Source organism: Amblyraja radiata, chromosome 4 (assembly GCF_010909765.2).
Source record: "Amblyraja radiata isolate CabotCenter1 chromosome 4, sAmbRad1.1.pri, whole genome shotgun sequence".
Classification (NCBI taxonomy): domain Eukaryota; kingdom Metazoa; phylum Chordata; class Chondrichthyes; order Rajiformes; family Rajidae; genus Amblyraja; species Amblyraja radiata.
Genome location: NC_045959.1, coordinates 24,348,816 through 24,364,425, shown reverse-complemented (window position 1 = coordinate 24,364,425; position 15,610 = coordinate 24,348,816). Strand labels below are relative to the sequence as shown.

The 15,610-nt window shown below is 47.6% G+C and overlaps 1 protein-coding gene across 2 annotated transcripts in view; it reads right to left on the bottom strand.

Annotated features, from left to right (window-relative positions):
* Positions 1 to 13,375, bottom strand: part of atad2 (ATPase family AAA domain containing 2) — a 54,937-nt gene extending 41,562 nt beyond the window's left edge. Inside the window, exons 1-3 of one of the 2 annotated variants that reach the window (XM_033019083.1) lie at positions 12,927 to 13,375; positions 5,124 to 5,290; positions 770 to 807 (exon numbers count right to left, since the gene is read on the bottom strand). In XM_033019083.1, coding sequence (XP_032874974.1) covers positions 770 to 807; positions 5,124 to 5,290; positions 12,927 to 13,037 — 316 coding nt within the window. In that variant the 5' untranslated portion in view covers positions 13,038 to 13,375. The remainder of the gene's footprint in view (positions 1 to 769; positions 808 to 5,123; positions 5,291 to 12,926) is intronic. The other variant, XM_033019082.1, reaches the window with a different exon arrangement.
* Between the last annotated feature and the right edge of the window lie 2,235 nt (positions 13,376 to 15,610).

The following is a 15,610-nucleotide window of genomic DNA, read 5'->3' as shown; positions in this document are numbered from 1 at the left end:
AGATCAGGTTGGTTATTGCGAACCGAGCGGAGGTGTTGGGCGAAGCGATCACCAAGCCTACGCTTGGTCTCACCGATGTAAAGCAGCTGACATCCAGAGCAGCGGATGCAATAGATGAGGTTGGAGGAGGTGCAGGTGAATGTTTGGGTCCTTGAATGGAGTCGGGGGGGGGGGGGGGGGGGGGGAGAGGTAAAGTGACAAGTGTAGCATTTCCTGCGGTTGCAAGGGAAAGTGCCAGGAGAAGGGGTGGTTTGGGTGGGAAGGGACAAATTGACCAGGGAGTTACGGAGGGAGCGGTCTCTGCGGAAAGCAGACAGCGGAAGAGATGGGAAGATGTGGCCAGTGGTGGGATCCCGTTGGAGGTGCCGAAAACGTCGGAGGATTAATTGTTCTATGTGACGGCTGGTAGAGTGGAAGGTGAGGGCAAGGGGGACTCTGCCCTTGTTACGAGTTTTGCATCCCAGCGATATGAACATTGACTTTTCTAATTTCATGAAAGAGATGAGCAAAAAAAGCATCGAAACATTTTCTCAAGGGAAATTCTCGTAAAACCATGGACGGAGGATGAGAAAAACAGTAACACTCTATGACATAGATATAGGGTTGTGTAGACTTGGAAGACAAGCTAAAATTAAAAATGGCAAGGAATGCATGTAAAAAAGACCAGCAACTAACAAAATGGGAATTATAGAATTAGAGAAGAGGCTTATAAATAAAAAGTTAGAAAATGGAAGAATGGGACCTGTTAAGGACAAAATTGGGAACGTACCTTTATCACTCCTTTTCGTTTTTAGTCTTACTGATTGCCTGCAAAAAAAGAGAGCTTGTAAGCACTCAAACACTTAAGAGAACGTATTTCAGAAGGGGCAAGACAAAGGATCAGATGATGTCTAGCTCAGCTCACCACTTGGAATCACCCGTGATTCCCATATTCGTACAGTCCAGGGATGAAGCGAGTTGACAAATTCAGTCCCTCCAAATCAAGCAAATACGATACAATAGAACTTTATTCATCCCAGTTGGGAAATTGGTCTCATAGTTGAATGGTCAACCACAATCAACAATAGCCAGCAGAATTTTTTTTTTAAACATTAGGGAGACACATGGAGCTGCAGATGCTGGAATCTTAAGAGTGATAGAATAGAGACCAATATAAGATAAGAAATAAATAATTTGAAGCAAGCAATCTAGTTATTTGAGCCCTCTTTCCCATTCAAGAAGATCATGAATGACCCTCCACCTCAACTCTAATTTCCCACAAGAAGCATATCCTTTTTGTTTTGAGGTAAGATGCCCAAAGCTATTGAGGTCTCTCCACAGTCCTGTATAATTGCAGTAAGACATCTTTATTTCTGTACTCAAATCCTTTCAATCAAGAGTACATGCCATTTAACTTTCTAATTTATTCCTACACCTGCATGCAGAATTTCAGTGATGTGTACGAAAGCACATTCCCTTTCAACATCAGTATTTTCCAACCTCTCACCAAAAATATTCTGCCCGTGTTTTGAGGATGACCTAATTTCCACAATATATTCTACCTCACCCACTCGCTTTTAATGTCTATTATTTGTATCCTAATTTCAATCCCATTAGGTTTGCATCATCGGCAAACAATGAAATATATTTGGGACACCCAAATCATTGAGACAAATTGCAAATAGATGGTGTCCAAGTAGCGATCCTTGTGGTACTCCACTACAGGAGTGACATAGAAACATAAACATAGAAAATAGGTGCAGGAGGAGGCCATTCGACCCTTCGAGCCAGCACCGCCGTTCATTGTGATCATGGCTGATCGTAACAACCCGATGAAAACATGTTCATTTCTACTCATTGCTTTAAACCCTGTTAACCAATTTCCAATGCATGCCAGTATATTATATCAACAATTTGGATGAGAATGTTTAAGGCATGATTAGCAAGTTTGCAGATGACACTAAAATATGTGGTAGAATAGACAGTGAAGACGGTTATCATGAATTACAGCAGGATGTTGATCAGCTGGACAAATGGGCTGAAGAATGGCGAATGGAGTTTCCAGACCATATGATAGAACTTTATTTATCCCAGGAGGGAAATTGATTTGCCAACAATCATAAAAGCACTAAATACATGAAACTAAAGTGACAAGTGGAACGGAACGGGGTTGTGCAAATAATGTGGGGGGGGGTGAAGGGAGTCAGTCTCAGTCTACCCCACGACAGAAGGAGAAGAGTTGTAGTTTGATAGCCACAGGGAAGAAGGATCTCCTGTGGCGTTCTGTCCTGCATCTTGGTGGAACCAGTCTGTTGCTAAAGGTATTCCACATTGAGGAGCATCCTCCCCTCCAAGCCAATCTCCCATAAATCCAACTCCGCCCACAAGGCGGAGCCTTCCTTCCCGATCTTACTGCAGACGTTGAAGGAGCGGTACCGTCTCAAAAAGTACAGCTGGCTTTGACCCTTCTTGTACAGGGCCTCAGCTCTGCCATTCAGATAAGTGTGAAATATTGTATTTTTGAAAGTCAAACTTGGGCAAGGCCTTCACAGTGAACAGTAGGATCCCGAGAAGTGTTGTAGAATGGAGGAATCTAGGAGTACAAGGACACAGTTCCCTAAATGTGGTGTCAGATGCATAGGGTAATGAAGGCAGCTTTTGGCATGTTGACCTCAGTCAGGGAATTATGTATGCAAGGTGGTACATTATGTTACAGTTGCACAAGACTGTACTTGCAGTATTATCATCAGTTCTAGTCACCTCGCTATAGGAAAGCATTAGTGGAATAGATATGGATAATGCACTATTTTCTTCCCCCCAGGATAGGGGAATTAAGAATTTGAGTGCATAGATTTAAAATGGGGAAAAATATTTAATAGGAATCAGAGGGCCAACTTTATCACACAGGTGGTGTCTATAAGGAATGAGCTGCCAGAGGAATTGGCTGAAATAGATACAATCACAACATTTAAAAGACATTTGGACAGTTGGCTCAGAAAGGTTTAGATCTAGCTTAGATGGGGCACCATGGTCGGAATGAACGAGTTGTACCAAAAGGCCTGTTGCTGTGCTGTATGTTTCAATTGCTCCCAATTTCATATTCTCCAAACATGTCTTCCCACATGACAGCCTATCAATAGGCTTGTAAAAATCGAAATACATCACATTAACTGGTTTATCCATTCTGGTTCAGTCAAAAGGTCAATAGTTCCTTATCTTCTCTTTGCCAGCCTTCAATCTCTTGTAACTGCTGTTGAATCTATAGTTTGTTGAAAAGTAAATTGCACCAATACCTATTTACAAAAATGCAATGGTGCGCTCTAGTGGCAGAAAGTGCATTCAATGTAGACAATCCTATTTGAAACACACCGGTACCATGCCAAGAGTCCCAATCATTTCAATGTTCTGAATTTTTCCAACTGAACAATCACGTATAGTTTTTTTGGTTGTTTAAAGCATCTCACAGGCTACACAATGCTCGATCAGATACCTGGTGCAAACCCAGCAATGAATAGTTCTAGAGCTCAGTGTGGTTAGTCGAGTCAAGAATGTTTGATTGTCATATGCTCCAGGAAGAAACATTGATACATTTAAGAAACAAGAAACTTTGCAGCTATACAAATGCATTAACATAATATGACAAATGTATAATAAACAATAAAATATTAGCACTATTAGGTAACCAGACCATGATAGCACAATCTATCAAGGTCCATAGTAGATTGCTGAGATAAGGCTGTGGTTAGGACTGTGCAGTGCAGGTCAAAAGCCTGATGGTTGATGGGAAGAAATTATTTATTGCACCAAGTCAATGATTCGCAGGCTCCTAAGCCTTCTTCCCGATAGTAGCAGTGAGATAAGAGCATGGCCAGGGTGGTATGCAGCTTTGATAATTGTAACTGCCTTCCCGAGGCAGAGCTTCCTGTAGATCCCCATGCCCACCACTTTCTGCAACCTTCTTTGGTCTTGGACATTACCGAACGCAAACAGGCATTAGGCTCTCTCCAGTGCATCTGCAGAGGTCCGAGAGAGTATTTGTCAACCTGCCGAGTCTGCCTAAATTTCTGAAGTAGAGAAGTAGGCCTGAGGGCTGGTGTTGAACAGGCCAAGACAAGCGGTGCAGCCAGTCACTGAGAATTGAGGATCAAGGCTGCATTCTGGTTCTTCAGCTTATATAACTCTAGAAATCCCAAGACTGGGGTGACAGCAGAGCCAAACAAGGAGAAGGGGAAAATGGTAGTTTCCATCACATCTAAGAGTGGTAATGCGAGGGCCAGGGCAGTCTTGTAACACATGGAGTGGGTGTTCCGATAATGGCCCACTCTGAAGACAAAGATCCAGCCTTCAGGCATACAACCTCAGTCTTGAGCAACTGTACCACTTGCCCTGGCCCCCTTCAACACCGGCCTTTCACAAGCAGCCTCTTCACCCCAAGTCATGATGCAATGCATTGCTATATATGCACGAGATACTTGGCATGGCAACTCGTAGCAAGTGAGAGAATAATTCCCCACTGGCCAGTATTCCAGCACAGCAGGAAGGGCAAGAGTTGTATCAGGTACCGGCCATTGGAGTGATGTCTGTCTGTCTCCATTTATTATGGATAACTACTTTTTGCACTGATCCCACAAATGTCCACATTTCTGGGGTGCATTTATTGTTTTAAGCAAGTACCGGAGTATACAAGAAGAAATGTGAAGCATACATTTCAGAGGGTGACCTGCAAGAATAGAGAGATTGCTCACTAAATATGTTCAGTTCTAGACCATTTCCAAAAGATTTGGTCTCCATTTTTCGACATTACAAGTATAGGGTGCAACATAACTTTGAAAATAAATGGTTTCAGGACCTGGTGAGGGGTGTGTAAAGATACCAAGTAGGTATATCCCTTTTATCTTATTTTACTTTCTTATATCTTGTTTTCTATTTTTCTCTTTCTTTGATTTTCTTTTTAACTTTTTCGTGTTTTACGTTTCTACGGGTCTCTCTTGATCACTCTTTCACGCACTAACTATCCTATCTAACTCTCTCTACTTTCCTTCTTTTTAAAGTTTAAAACAAGAAGTGGTACAGGAAATGTATTATGTTATTTTTGGCTTATAAAATTTTAAAAAATGGGGGGAAAAAAATGTTCAGTTCTTTACCTGGTAAATGGCTGTACTTCTACCCCATGGTCACATGATTCTTCCATGCTCTTCTCATTGTAACTTGAATCCAAGGAGGTATCAGTTAGGTGCAACTGAATCTTCCTCTTCAAAGCAGGAAGCAGATCACCATTGCTGCTTTCCTTCACTTTCCTGAATAGATATCTCTGTGCAAAGAGTAACAGTGCATTGTAAATTATCTGTTTTTTAAATATTTTGACACAAGTAAAGAAATATGTCAAAATAGCACTACTAGCACAAATGTTTAAACTGATCTGGAAAGAAGACAACATACAATGAATCTCGAGATGTCATAGTATTCAGGAAAGAAATAATAATTGAATTGGAAACACCAGGCAGAAAGCTATAAACATTCAGCAAGATGAATTCCCCCCCCCCCCCCCTTAAAAAAAAAAACATTGACAGTCTAGGTGCTGCCTACCAGCAGTCACATTGAGAACCAACAATAAAGCAAGATTTCCCAAAAAAGGATACGACATTCATGCTTGGAATGGGAGACTCGAAAAGACATTTGAACCCTTACCCTTTGTAAGGGATTCAATGTCTGTTTCAAGAACAGTGAAGTTAGAAAAGTTAATAACGGTGTCATAATGAAAATCCATATTACAGTAGTTCGAAAGTGCTGAATTAAGCTAGATTTATCTCCCAGGCCTGATCAGATATATCCATGGACACCGTTGTAACCTAGAAGTAATTGCAGGAGTACTACTGTGATACATTCATCATTAGATGTGGGTCTTCTTCTTCGTGCGTATGGCATGCACAGCCTAAAGTTGTAGGACAACTTGTTCTATTTGATCTTGTTTGATTGTGCATGCCAGGTTGATTGCATTCGTCGAAACAGGGCGGACCACGTGAAGGTTGCAATCTCCCACCCCATTAGATGTGGGTGAGATGCCAGAAGACTGGATGATGTCTAACGTCATGTCTCTATTTGAATTGGGCTGCAAAGTAAAAATACAGAACGATAGACCAGTAACCAACATCTGTGGTGGGAAAGTTACTGAACATAATTCTGCAGGGTAAGATTTACATGCATTTGGAAAGACAGAGGTTGATTGGGTATTGTCAGTATGGTTTCAAGCATGGGGAATCGTGCCTCGTGAATTTCATGAGGGTGGTAGATATATAAACCAAGCTGCCAAAGTAGTTGAGGCAGGTACAATATCATTAGAAAGACAGATGGACAGGTACATGGATAAGAAATGTTATGGGGTACATGGGCCCAATGCAACCAAATGCAGCATGGACAGGTTGGGCTGAAGGCCAATTTATGATCAACCTATTTGGCCCATCAAATCAATATAGGCTCTGCAAGAGTTCAGTTGGTTTCTCTCAGTGCTTCCACACATAAAATTAAAAAAATCCTTAAATAAATTCCCAAATTCCTTAAATAAAATCCCAAGTTTCGTGCTATTTGTTATTGGGTTTTTTTCACTGGCACACATTAACACAAAAAGATCTATGTAACTACACCGTATCTGCCTGCTTCTGTTACTCGCTTGTACAGTGTTATGCAAGGCAGCTTTCGTTGCCTCCAACAGCTTTCGTTGTTTTCAACCTGCTCTCATGTGTCTCAGTCTCTGCTCTCCCCCTCCCTCTCTTCGTCCCTCCCTCTCCCTTCTTCCCTTCCTCTTTTCACTTCCTCCCTCTCTCGCCCTCTCGGCCCCATGAGCCCACCCACCGTTCTGTAAGATCAAGCCAATCCCAATATAACTGCAATCCCACTGGTAACTTTTCACCACTAGGCTTATCCAGAATTCTACCACTGCCTGAAAAATAATCAAAGGCTCAACTTCCAGAGAAAGAGAATTCCAGATTGTTATACGAGAATTTTCCCGAACAGTCTGGGATCCATAGCGCTATATTTAAAGCCCATGGCACTGCAGCCCGTAGCGCTATGTTTAGAATCCATAGCGCTGCAGCCGACAGCTCTTTGTTTAAATTCCCACGCGTAAACTGACAGCGATCTGTTTAAACCTTTGAGCGCCAAACCAGCAGTGCTGTGTGTATTACCTTTACACCTCTTCGTGGGCCGGATGCGCAAATTTCCCAAAATGAATCAATTTCCCTAAAATTATCTGAAGACAACCAGAATTTTCCGAATTTCGGGTAATTTACTTCAAAGTGGAAACACTGGTTTCTCGCCCCACAGTTTTGTATATTGTTGCAATTTATCCAGCTTCCTTTTGAATTTACAAGTGAAACCACTAATTATCTTGGCAGAACATTCCACTGCACGATTTTCCTCATTTCACTTTTGGTTATTTTGCCAATCACTTTCTCACAACCCTCATGCGAGATTATGATGCAACATTAAAACATATGGCTTGGGGAATAATGGTTAATATAATGTCCAGGAACACTGATTGATTAAAAAAAGACAAATGAATAAACAGATCCTTTTTTGAGTGGCAGGCAGTGACTATTAACGCATCACAAGTTTAATAGTGACTATTAATGCACCACAAGTTTAAATGCTTTGAACAAAGTATTTATATGTATATAGTATCATAAGGAGAGGTGCAGCAAGTCATTAGCCCTTGTGCACTCACTATTCAATAGACAATGGGTGCAGGAGTAGGCCATTCGGCCCTTCGAGCCAGCACCGCCATTCAATATGATCATGGCTGATCAACCCCAATCAGTGCCCCGTTCCTGCCTTCTCCCCATATTCCCTGACGCCACTATTTTGAAGAGCCCTATTTAGCTCTCTTGAAAGATTCTAGAGAACCCACCTCCACCGCCCTCTGAGGCAGAAAATTCCAGACTCACCACTCTCTGTGAGAAAAAGTGTTTCCTCATCTCCGTTCTAAATGACTTACTCCTTATTCTTAAACTGTGGCCCCTGGTTCTGGACTTCCCCAACATCGGGAACATGTTTCCTGCCTCTAGCGTGTCCAAACCCTTAACAATCTTATGTTTCAATGAGATGCCCTCTCATCCTTCTAAACTCCAGAGTGTAAAAGCCCAGCTTCTCCATTCTATCAGCATATGACAGTCCCGCCATCCTGGGAATTAACCTTGTAAACCTACGCTGCACTCCCTCAATAGCAAGAATATTCGATTGAAGCATGCAAGTGATTGTGGCAAATGGCATTTTTGTCACAATAACTGAGTACAGGAACAGGGATATCTTACTACAATTTTTTGATGCAAGACCACAGTCCGAATAATGTGTAACATTTTTGTTTCCTTATCAGATGGAGGATGTCCTTTCTGCAGAGGAAAACAAAATCTCACCACTCCCAATTCCTGGGTGGGCAGGACAGATGTACAAATTGAAATTGGAATGATTGGTCTGAAGAAGGTTCTCGATCCGAAACATCCGTCACCCATCCCTTCCCTCCAGAGAAGCTGAGTTCCTCCAGCATTTTGTGTCTGTCTTCGAGCTTATAACTTCCAGGACTCAGAAGAATGAGGTGGCACATGGAAGCAATGCAGCAAAGTTCACAGTGGCAAGGAAACAAATAGGACCAGTCACAATCCATGGATACACAGTAGACGAGTTAACACTAAGATGAGGAACATTTTCTTCACCCAGTGTGGTGAACCTATGGTAATTCCTATCAGAGCAGACAGTCAATGGGACATTTGGATAGCAGCAAAATGATTAGTCCAAGTCAACATGGATTTATGAAAGGGAAATCATGCTTGACTAATCTTCTGGAATTTTTTGAGGATGTGACAAGTAAAATGGATGAAGGGGTGCCAGTCGATGTAGTGTATCTAGACTTTCAGAATGCCTTTGATAAGGTCCTGCACGGGAGACTGGTGACTAAAATTAGAGCACATGGTATTGGGGGTAGGGTGTTGACATGGATAGAAAATTGGTTGGCAGACTGGAAGCAAAGAGTAGAAGTGAACAGGTCCTTTTCAGAATGGCAGGCAGTCGTGAGTGGAGTGTCGCAAGGCTCGGTGTTGGGGCCGCAACTGTTTACCATATATATTATGATTTGGAAGAGGGAATTAGGAGCAACACTAGCAAGTTTGCGGATGACACAAAGAGGATGTTAGGAGGTTGCAGGGTGACCTGGACAGGTTGAGTGGGCAGATGCAGTATAATATAGATAAATGTGAGGTTATCCACATTGGCGGCAAAAACAAGGGGGCAGATTATTATCTCAATGGGGTTAGGTTAGGTAAGGAGGAGGTGCAGCGAGACCTGGGCGTCCTTGTGCACCGGTCACTGAAAGTTGGCATGCAGGTACAGCAGGCAGTGAAGAAAGCTAATGGAATGTTGGCCTTCATAACAAGAGGCATTCAGTATAGGAGTAAAGAGGTTCTTCTGCAGTTGTATAGGGCTCTGGTGAGACCACATCTGGAGTATTGTGTAAGTTTTGGTCTCCTAATTTGAGGAAGGACATCCTTGTGATTGAGGCAGTGCAGCGTAGGTTCGCGCGATTGATCCCTGGGATGGCGGGACTGTCATATGAGGAAAGATTGAAAAGACTAGGCTTGTATTCACTGGAGTTTAGAAGGATGAGGAGGATCTTACAGAAACATATAAAATTATAAAAGGACTGGACAAGCTAGATGCAGGAAAAATGTTCCCAATGTGGGGCGAGTCCAGAACCAGGGGCCACAGTCTTAGAATAAAGGGAGGTCATTTAAAACAGGTGAGAAAAAGCTTTTTCACCCAGAGAATTGTGAATTTATGGAATTCCCTGCCACAGAGGTCAGTGGAGACCAAGTCACTGGATGGATTTAAGAGAGAGTTAGATAGAGCTCTAGGGGCTAGTGGAGTCAAGGGTTATGGGGAGAAGGCAGGCACGGGTTATTGATCAGGGACGATCAGCCATGATCACAATGAATGGCGGTGCTGGCTCGAAGGGCCGAATGGCCATGGGAGAACACAAGAATGGGGTGCAAGATTTTGGCAATCGATCATGAATCCAGTATATGGCAGATTGTCCAATCCCCATTATTTTTTTCTATGCCCAGAGATGCCGCCTAACCCGCTGAGTTACTGCAGCATTCTGTGTGAACCAGTATCTGCAGTCCTTCCTACACATTATTTTCTATGATCCGGGATTCTTGACCCCGTCCCCCAGTGGCAGATGGAAGTTTCCATATTTTCAAAAATGTAAACAAATCGATCGGATCACCCGCCTAGCATCTCTTTTGCCGAGATCAGCCACATCTTTTACAATTTTTTTTAATACGACAGAGAACTAAATAGATAAAGGACGTGAACTGCTCTCTCCTAGGATTGGAAAGTCTGCCAGTCTGTTATAGAGGCAATGGCATAAATTTTGGAAGTTCTGCACTCGGGATAGAGGACTTTCACTGCAGCTACGAATGCTGGGACACGGCTTCTTCCATGGCCGGCTGCAAAAGTTCGCATCATCCCACATTAATTGTCCAACTCGACGCATGAAGAGAAGGGCGGAGGAAAGGGAAGAGATGGTGTGGATAACGGAAGGGCGAAAGAGAGGTTAAAGTAACGAGCTCCGAATTGTGAGACACTTGGCACAGCATACAGCCATGGGACAGGTCAATTCCGGGGCCGCGGCCAGCGCCCGGAGCATAGAGGGGAGGGGGAGGGAGTCGTGGAAAAACATGGGTTTCGTCCCACGGTGAAGGCAGGGCGGCAGGGAAGGGCGGAAAACTCAGCGGCTGCGGACACACCCCCTCCCCGAAAAGGCGCGACTCGGCTCGGCGACAGCACCACCCCCTTCCCTTTCCCGCCCAGCGAGGCTCAAATCAATGACAGGAGGGTGGGGGTCGGGGCAGCTTCAGGAGGAGAAACCAAAGAATATATATATAGCTCCGCTATAGGATCTTTGGGAGAAACGGTCGGCGACAACTTTCAATCGGCAGCCACTGGACCCGAAACCGGGCGCTCGGAGCCGGGCGGGGGGGGTGGGGGGGGGTAATATAGACACGGCCGATGCCCGGGTGACAGTCAACAGCCCCTTCCACCGCACCACAACCCCGGCTCCTGACTGCCAGGGGGGCTGCGGTCTCACTCAAACCATCCTCCCCGGCCCCGGAAGGCGGGGAGCTGGTTGGAGGGGGGGGGGGGGGGAGCTGAGCTGGTTGGGGGGGGGGGGGGGGTGGTGAGCTGGTTGGGGGGGGGGGGGTGGTGAGCTGGTTGGGGGGGGTGAGCTGGTTGGGGGGGGGGGGGAGTGAGCTGGTTGGGGGGGGGGTGTGAGCTGGTTGGGGGGGGGGTGAGCTGGTTGGGGGGGTGAGCTGGTTGGGGGGTGAGCTGGTTTGGGGGGTGAGCTGGTTGGGGGGTGAGCTGGTGGGGGGGGGGTGAGCTGGTTTTGGGGTTGAGCTGGTTGGGGGGGTGAAGCTGGTGGGGGGGTGATCTGGTTGGGGGGGTGAGCGGTTGGGGGGGTTGAGTTGGTTTGGGGGGTGTGATCTGGTTGGGGTGGTGATCTGGTTGGGGGTGTGAGCTGGTTGTGGGGGGTGAGCTGGTTGGGGGGGTTGAGCTGGTTGGGGGGGTGAGCTGGTTGGGTGGGGGGGTGAGCTTGGTTGGAGGGGGGTGAGGGGGGGGGGGGGGGGGTGAGCTGGTTGGGGGGGTGGGCTTGGGGGGGTGAGCTGGGGGGGGGGGGGTTGGGGGGGGGGGGGGGGGGGGTTGGGGGGGTGGGGGGGTGGGGGGGTGGGCGGTTGGGGGTGAGCCGGTTGGGGGGGGGAGCCGGTTGGGGGGGGAGCGGTGGGGGGGGGAGCCGGTGAGCGGGGGGGGGTGAGCTGGTGGGGGGGGGGGTGAGCGGTTGGGGGGTGAGCTGGTTGGGGGGTGAGCTGGTTGGGGGGGGTGAGAGGTTGGGGGGGGGGGAGGGTTGGGGGGGGGGGTGAGCTGGGGGGGGGGGGTGAGCTGGTGGGGGGGGTGAGAGGTTGGGGGGGGGAGTGGGGGGGGGGGGGAGCTGGTTGGGGGGGGGGGGGGGTTGGGGGGAGGTGGGGGGGGGGGGGGTGAGTGGTGGGGGGGGGGGGGGGGGGGGGGGGGGGGGGGCTGGGGGGGGGGGGGGCTGGTGGGGGGGGGGGGGGGGGGGGGGGGGGGTTGGGGGGGGTGAGCTGGTTGGGGGGGGTGAGCTGGTTGGGGGGGGGGGGGAGCTGGTTGGGGGGGGGGTGGGCTGGGTGGGGGGGGGTGAGGGGGGGGGGGGGGGGAGCGGGGGGGGGGGGGGGTGGGGGGGGGGGTGAGCTGGTTGGGGGGGGGGGGTGGGGGGGGGGGGGGGGGGTGAGCTGGTTGGGGGGGGGTGAGCTGGTTGGGGGGGGGTGAGCTGGTTGGGGGGGGGTGAGCTGGTTGGGGGGGGAGGTGAGCTGGTTGGGGGGGGGGTGAGCTGGGTGGGGGGGGGGTGAGCTGGTTGGGGGGGGGGTGAGCTGGTTGTGGGGGGTGAGGGGGTGAGCTGGTGGGGGGTGAGCTGGTGGGGGGTGAGCTGGTTGGGGGGGGGTGAGCTGGTGGGGGGGTGAGCTGGTTTGGGGGGGGGGGTGAGCTGGTTGGGGGGGTGATCTGGTTGGGTGGGGGTGATTCTTGTGGGGGGGGGAGGTGAGCTGATTGGGGGGGTGATTGGTTGGGGGGGGGGGTGAGCTGATTGGGGGGGGGTGATCTGGTTGGGGGGGGTGATCTGGTTGGGGGGGCGTGAGCTGGTTGGGGGGGGTGATCTGGTTGGGGGGGGAGGGATCTGGTTGGGGGGGGAGGGATCTGGTTGGGGGGGGTGATCTGGTTGGGGGGGGTGGAGGTGAGCTGGTTGGGGGGGGTGAGCTGGTTGGGGGTGGGGAAGGTACTCTCTCTCTCTCTCTCTCCATCTCCCCCCTCCCTACCGCCGGCCGCTCGCTTACCGAAGAGCTGCGCTCTCTCTTGCCGAGATGCTGGCTGTCAGTGTTGGGCAGGGCCATGAACTCGGAGCTGGAGTCGAGGCAGATGGTCGCGCCGCTCCTCAGCATCACCATGGTGGAGCAGTGGCGGTCTGTCTACTCACTGCCGCCCGCTCCTCCAGTCCCATCCGCCCGGCCAACCTCGCCGCTGCCCAACTGCCGCCGATTCCAGCGCCAGAACTTTCCAGCGCGCTCTCCGCCATCTACTTCCGCCACGAAATATAGTCCCCCTCCCTATCCTCAACCTTGGGGTTGACACCGCAAGCAGAAGCCGCGCCACTGGACAAGCGTGAAGATTCCCCGCCCGACTGGGTGAAATAGGGTGACATGAAACTTTATTCCCATCTCCGTTGGCGCGGAGGGATTCCACTTCAAAGCTGCCGGCGAGCGGCAAGTTGCCCTGGTCTCTCATTGGTCGAGACCCGGGAGAACACGTGGTCCAGCGCGTCGCTTCGTAGCGTCACAATAGACCAATCAGAACCGTGGCGCTTGACGCAGCGGACGGGGGCGCGGTCACAACAAAGCAACACGTGGGCTCTCTGTCGTGGAGGAGGAAGGAGCTGCAGAGGATTCTTGGTTTCTTGGTCCTCCAAAATATTCCAAATGGAATTTAAACTGGAGGTGGTGAAGGGAGGGCTTAAGCCAGAAAGGGTTATTGGGAAAAAAGAGCTACTTTAAATTTAGTTGCATCTGGTTGGGTAACTATAGTTGGGTGGAGATTATTCCATGCTTTAATTGTGCGGGGGAAGAACGAATTGCTGTACACATCTGAATTTGTAGCTGGGATCACTTGGGTTTGGTGTAGCTCTTGTAGTCTATGTCGAGCTGACCATTTAACATTTTGTAAAAACAGGTCAAACGGTGAGCTTCACGTCTGTCTTGGAGAGGGTTCCACCCCAGAGAATTCAGAAGTTTGGTGACACTCGCTTCTCTCTCATAGGTGTTAGTAACAAATCGAGCTGCCTGTCTTTGGACACGTTCGATGGAAGAAATGTTTTTATTTGTGTATGGGTCCCATGCTGCAACTGGCTTACACCTAACATAGATATAACATGCTGGAGTAACTCAGCCAGCAAAATACGATCGAAGATAGTCCGAAGGGCTCCACATAAGGCGGATGGTAGTTCAGGACTGCTGATCCCGTCAGCAGAAAGGCAATACATGATTACATTCGAGCCATTTACTGTGTATAGATACATGATAAGGGAATAACGTTTAGTGTACTGTAAGGTAAACCCAGCAAAGTCCGATCAAGGATAATCGAGGGTCACCAAAGAGGCGAATAGTAGTTCAGCACTGCTCTCTGGTAGGATGCCTGATAACAGCTGGGAAGAAACGGTCCCTGAATCTGGAGGTGTGCATTTTCACTCTACTATCCATTTTGCCTGATGGGAGAGGGGAGAAGGAGTGGCTGGGGTGCGACTCGTCCTTGATTATGCTGCTGGCCTTGCTGAGGCAGCGTGAGATGTAAATGGAAGGGAGGTTGGTCTGTGTGATGGTCTGGGTTATGTCCACAATTCCCTGCAATTTCTTCTGGTCTTGGGTGGAGCTGTTTCCAAAACCAAGTTGTGATGCATCCCGATAAAATGCTTTCTACGGCGCTTCTGTATAATCTTAGCAAGTGTGTAGAGCAATAGATATCAGTTCTTCTACATATTGGTTCAAAAAACCATCCTGTCTACATTCCAGGAAATCCTCCTCAGTGCTGCTACCAATTTGGTTGGCCCAATCTATATGTAAATTAAAGTCACCCATGATAACTGCTGTACCTTTGCTGCATGCATCCCTAATTTCCTGCTTGATGCTATCCCGAACCTCCCTACTGCTGCTTGGTGGTCTATATATAACTCCAACAAGCGGTTTCTGCCTTTGGCTATTTTGCAGTTCTACCCATACCGATTCTACAACATCCACGACTCGATGAGTGTTTCCAACATTTTTCTCTTTTAGGATAACTGGCATGTGTGGTATTTTGCATTTAATTCAGTGTTTTATCCACACATTAACCGGCTCTGATAAATAAGCTGAACATTGTCAGATAATAGTCAACAATTTTAGAAAAAGCTGAGTATCACAAGTGGAACCTTCAAGTCAAGTGAAGCTGAAAAGATAAACAAATTGTTGCAATATGCTCTTGATCATCTCCTGAACATATTATTTAGAGAAAATTAGGACCGGGAAACGCTTTGTGTAACTGCATTGATCAAATTTGCATTAAAAAAACTTTGATTTTTATAGCATCTTTCTCATTCTTTTCAGGTTGTCTCAAATGCTTTGCAATGAAATATTTCTGGTGTGTCATCTCTGTTGTATTATAGGAAATACAGGATGGGGGGACATCTCAGGAAGGCAGAAAGATCTGTGAAACATTAAGGTTGTAATAATTTAATTTGTGTTTTAGAATTGTAAATAATGAATGGATCAGGCTATTCACACAATTATTGATAAATATTAATCCCTTGACTGAGAAAAACACCCCTACTCTTCTTCCATATAGTGCAATAGTTCATGTTTTGCTTAGCCAATTGAGCAGTACAGCCTTATTTTCTTTAATTGCAAGATTGAAAATTGCATCATGCAACTCCCTCCAAAATGCAGAGCCGAGCTTACTGTACTCCATATTATCTGGAGTAAGGCAACCCACAAGT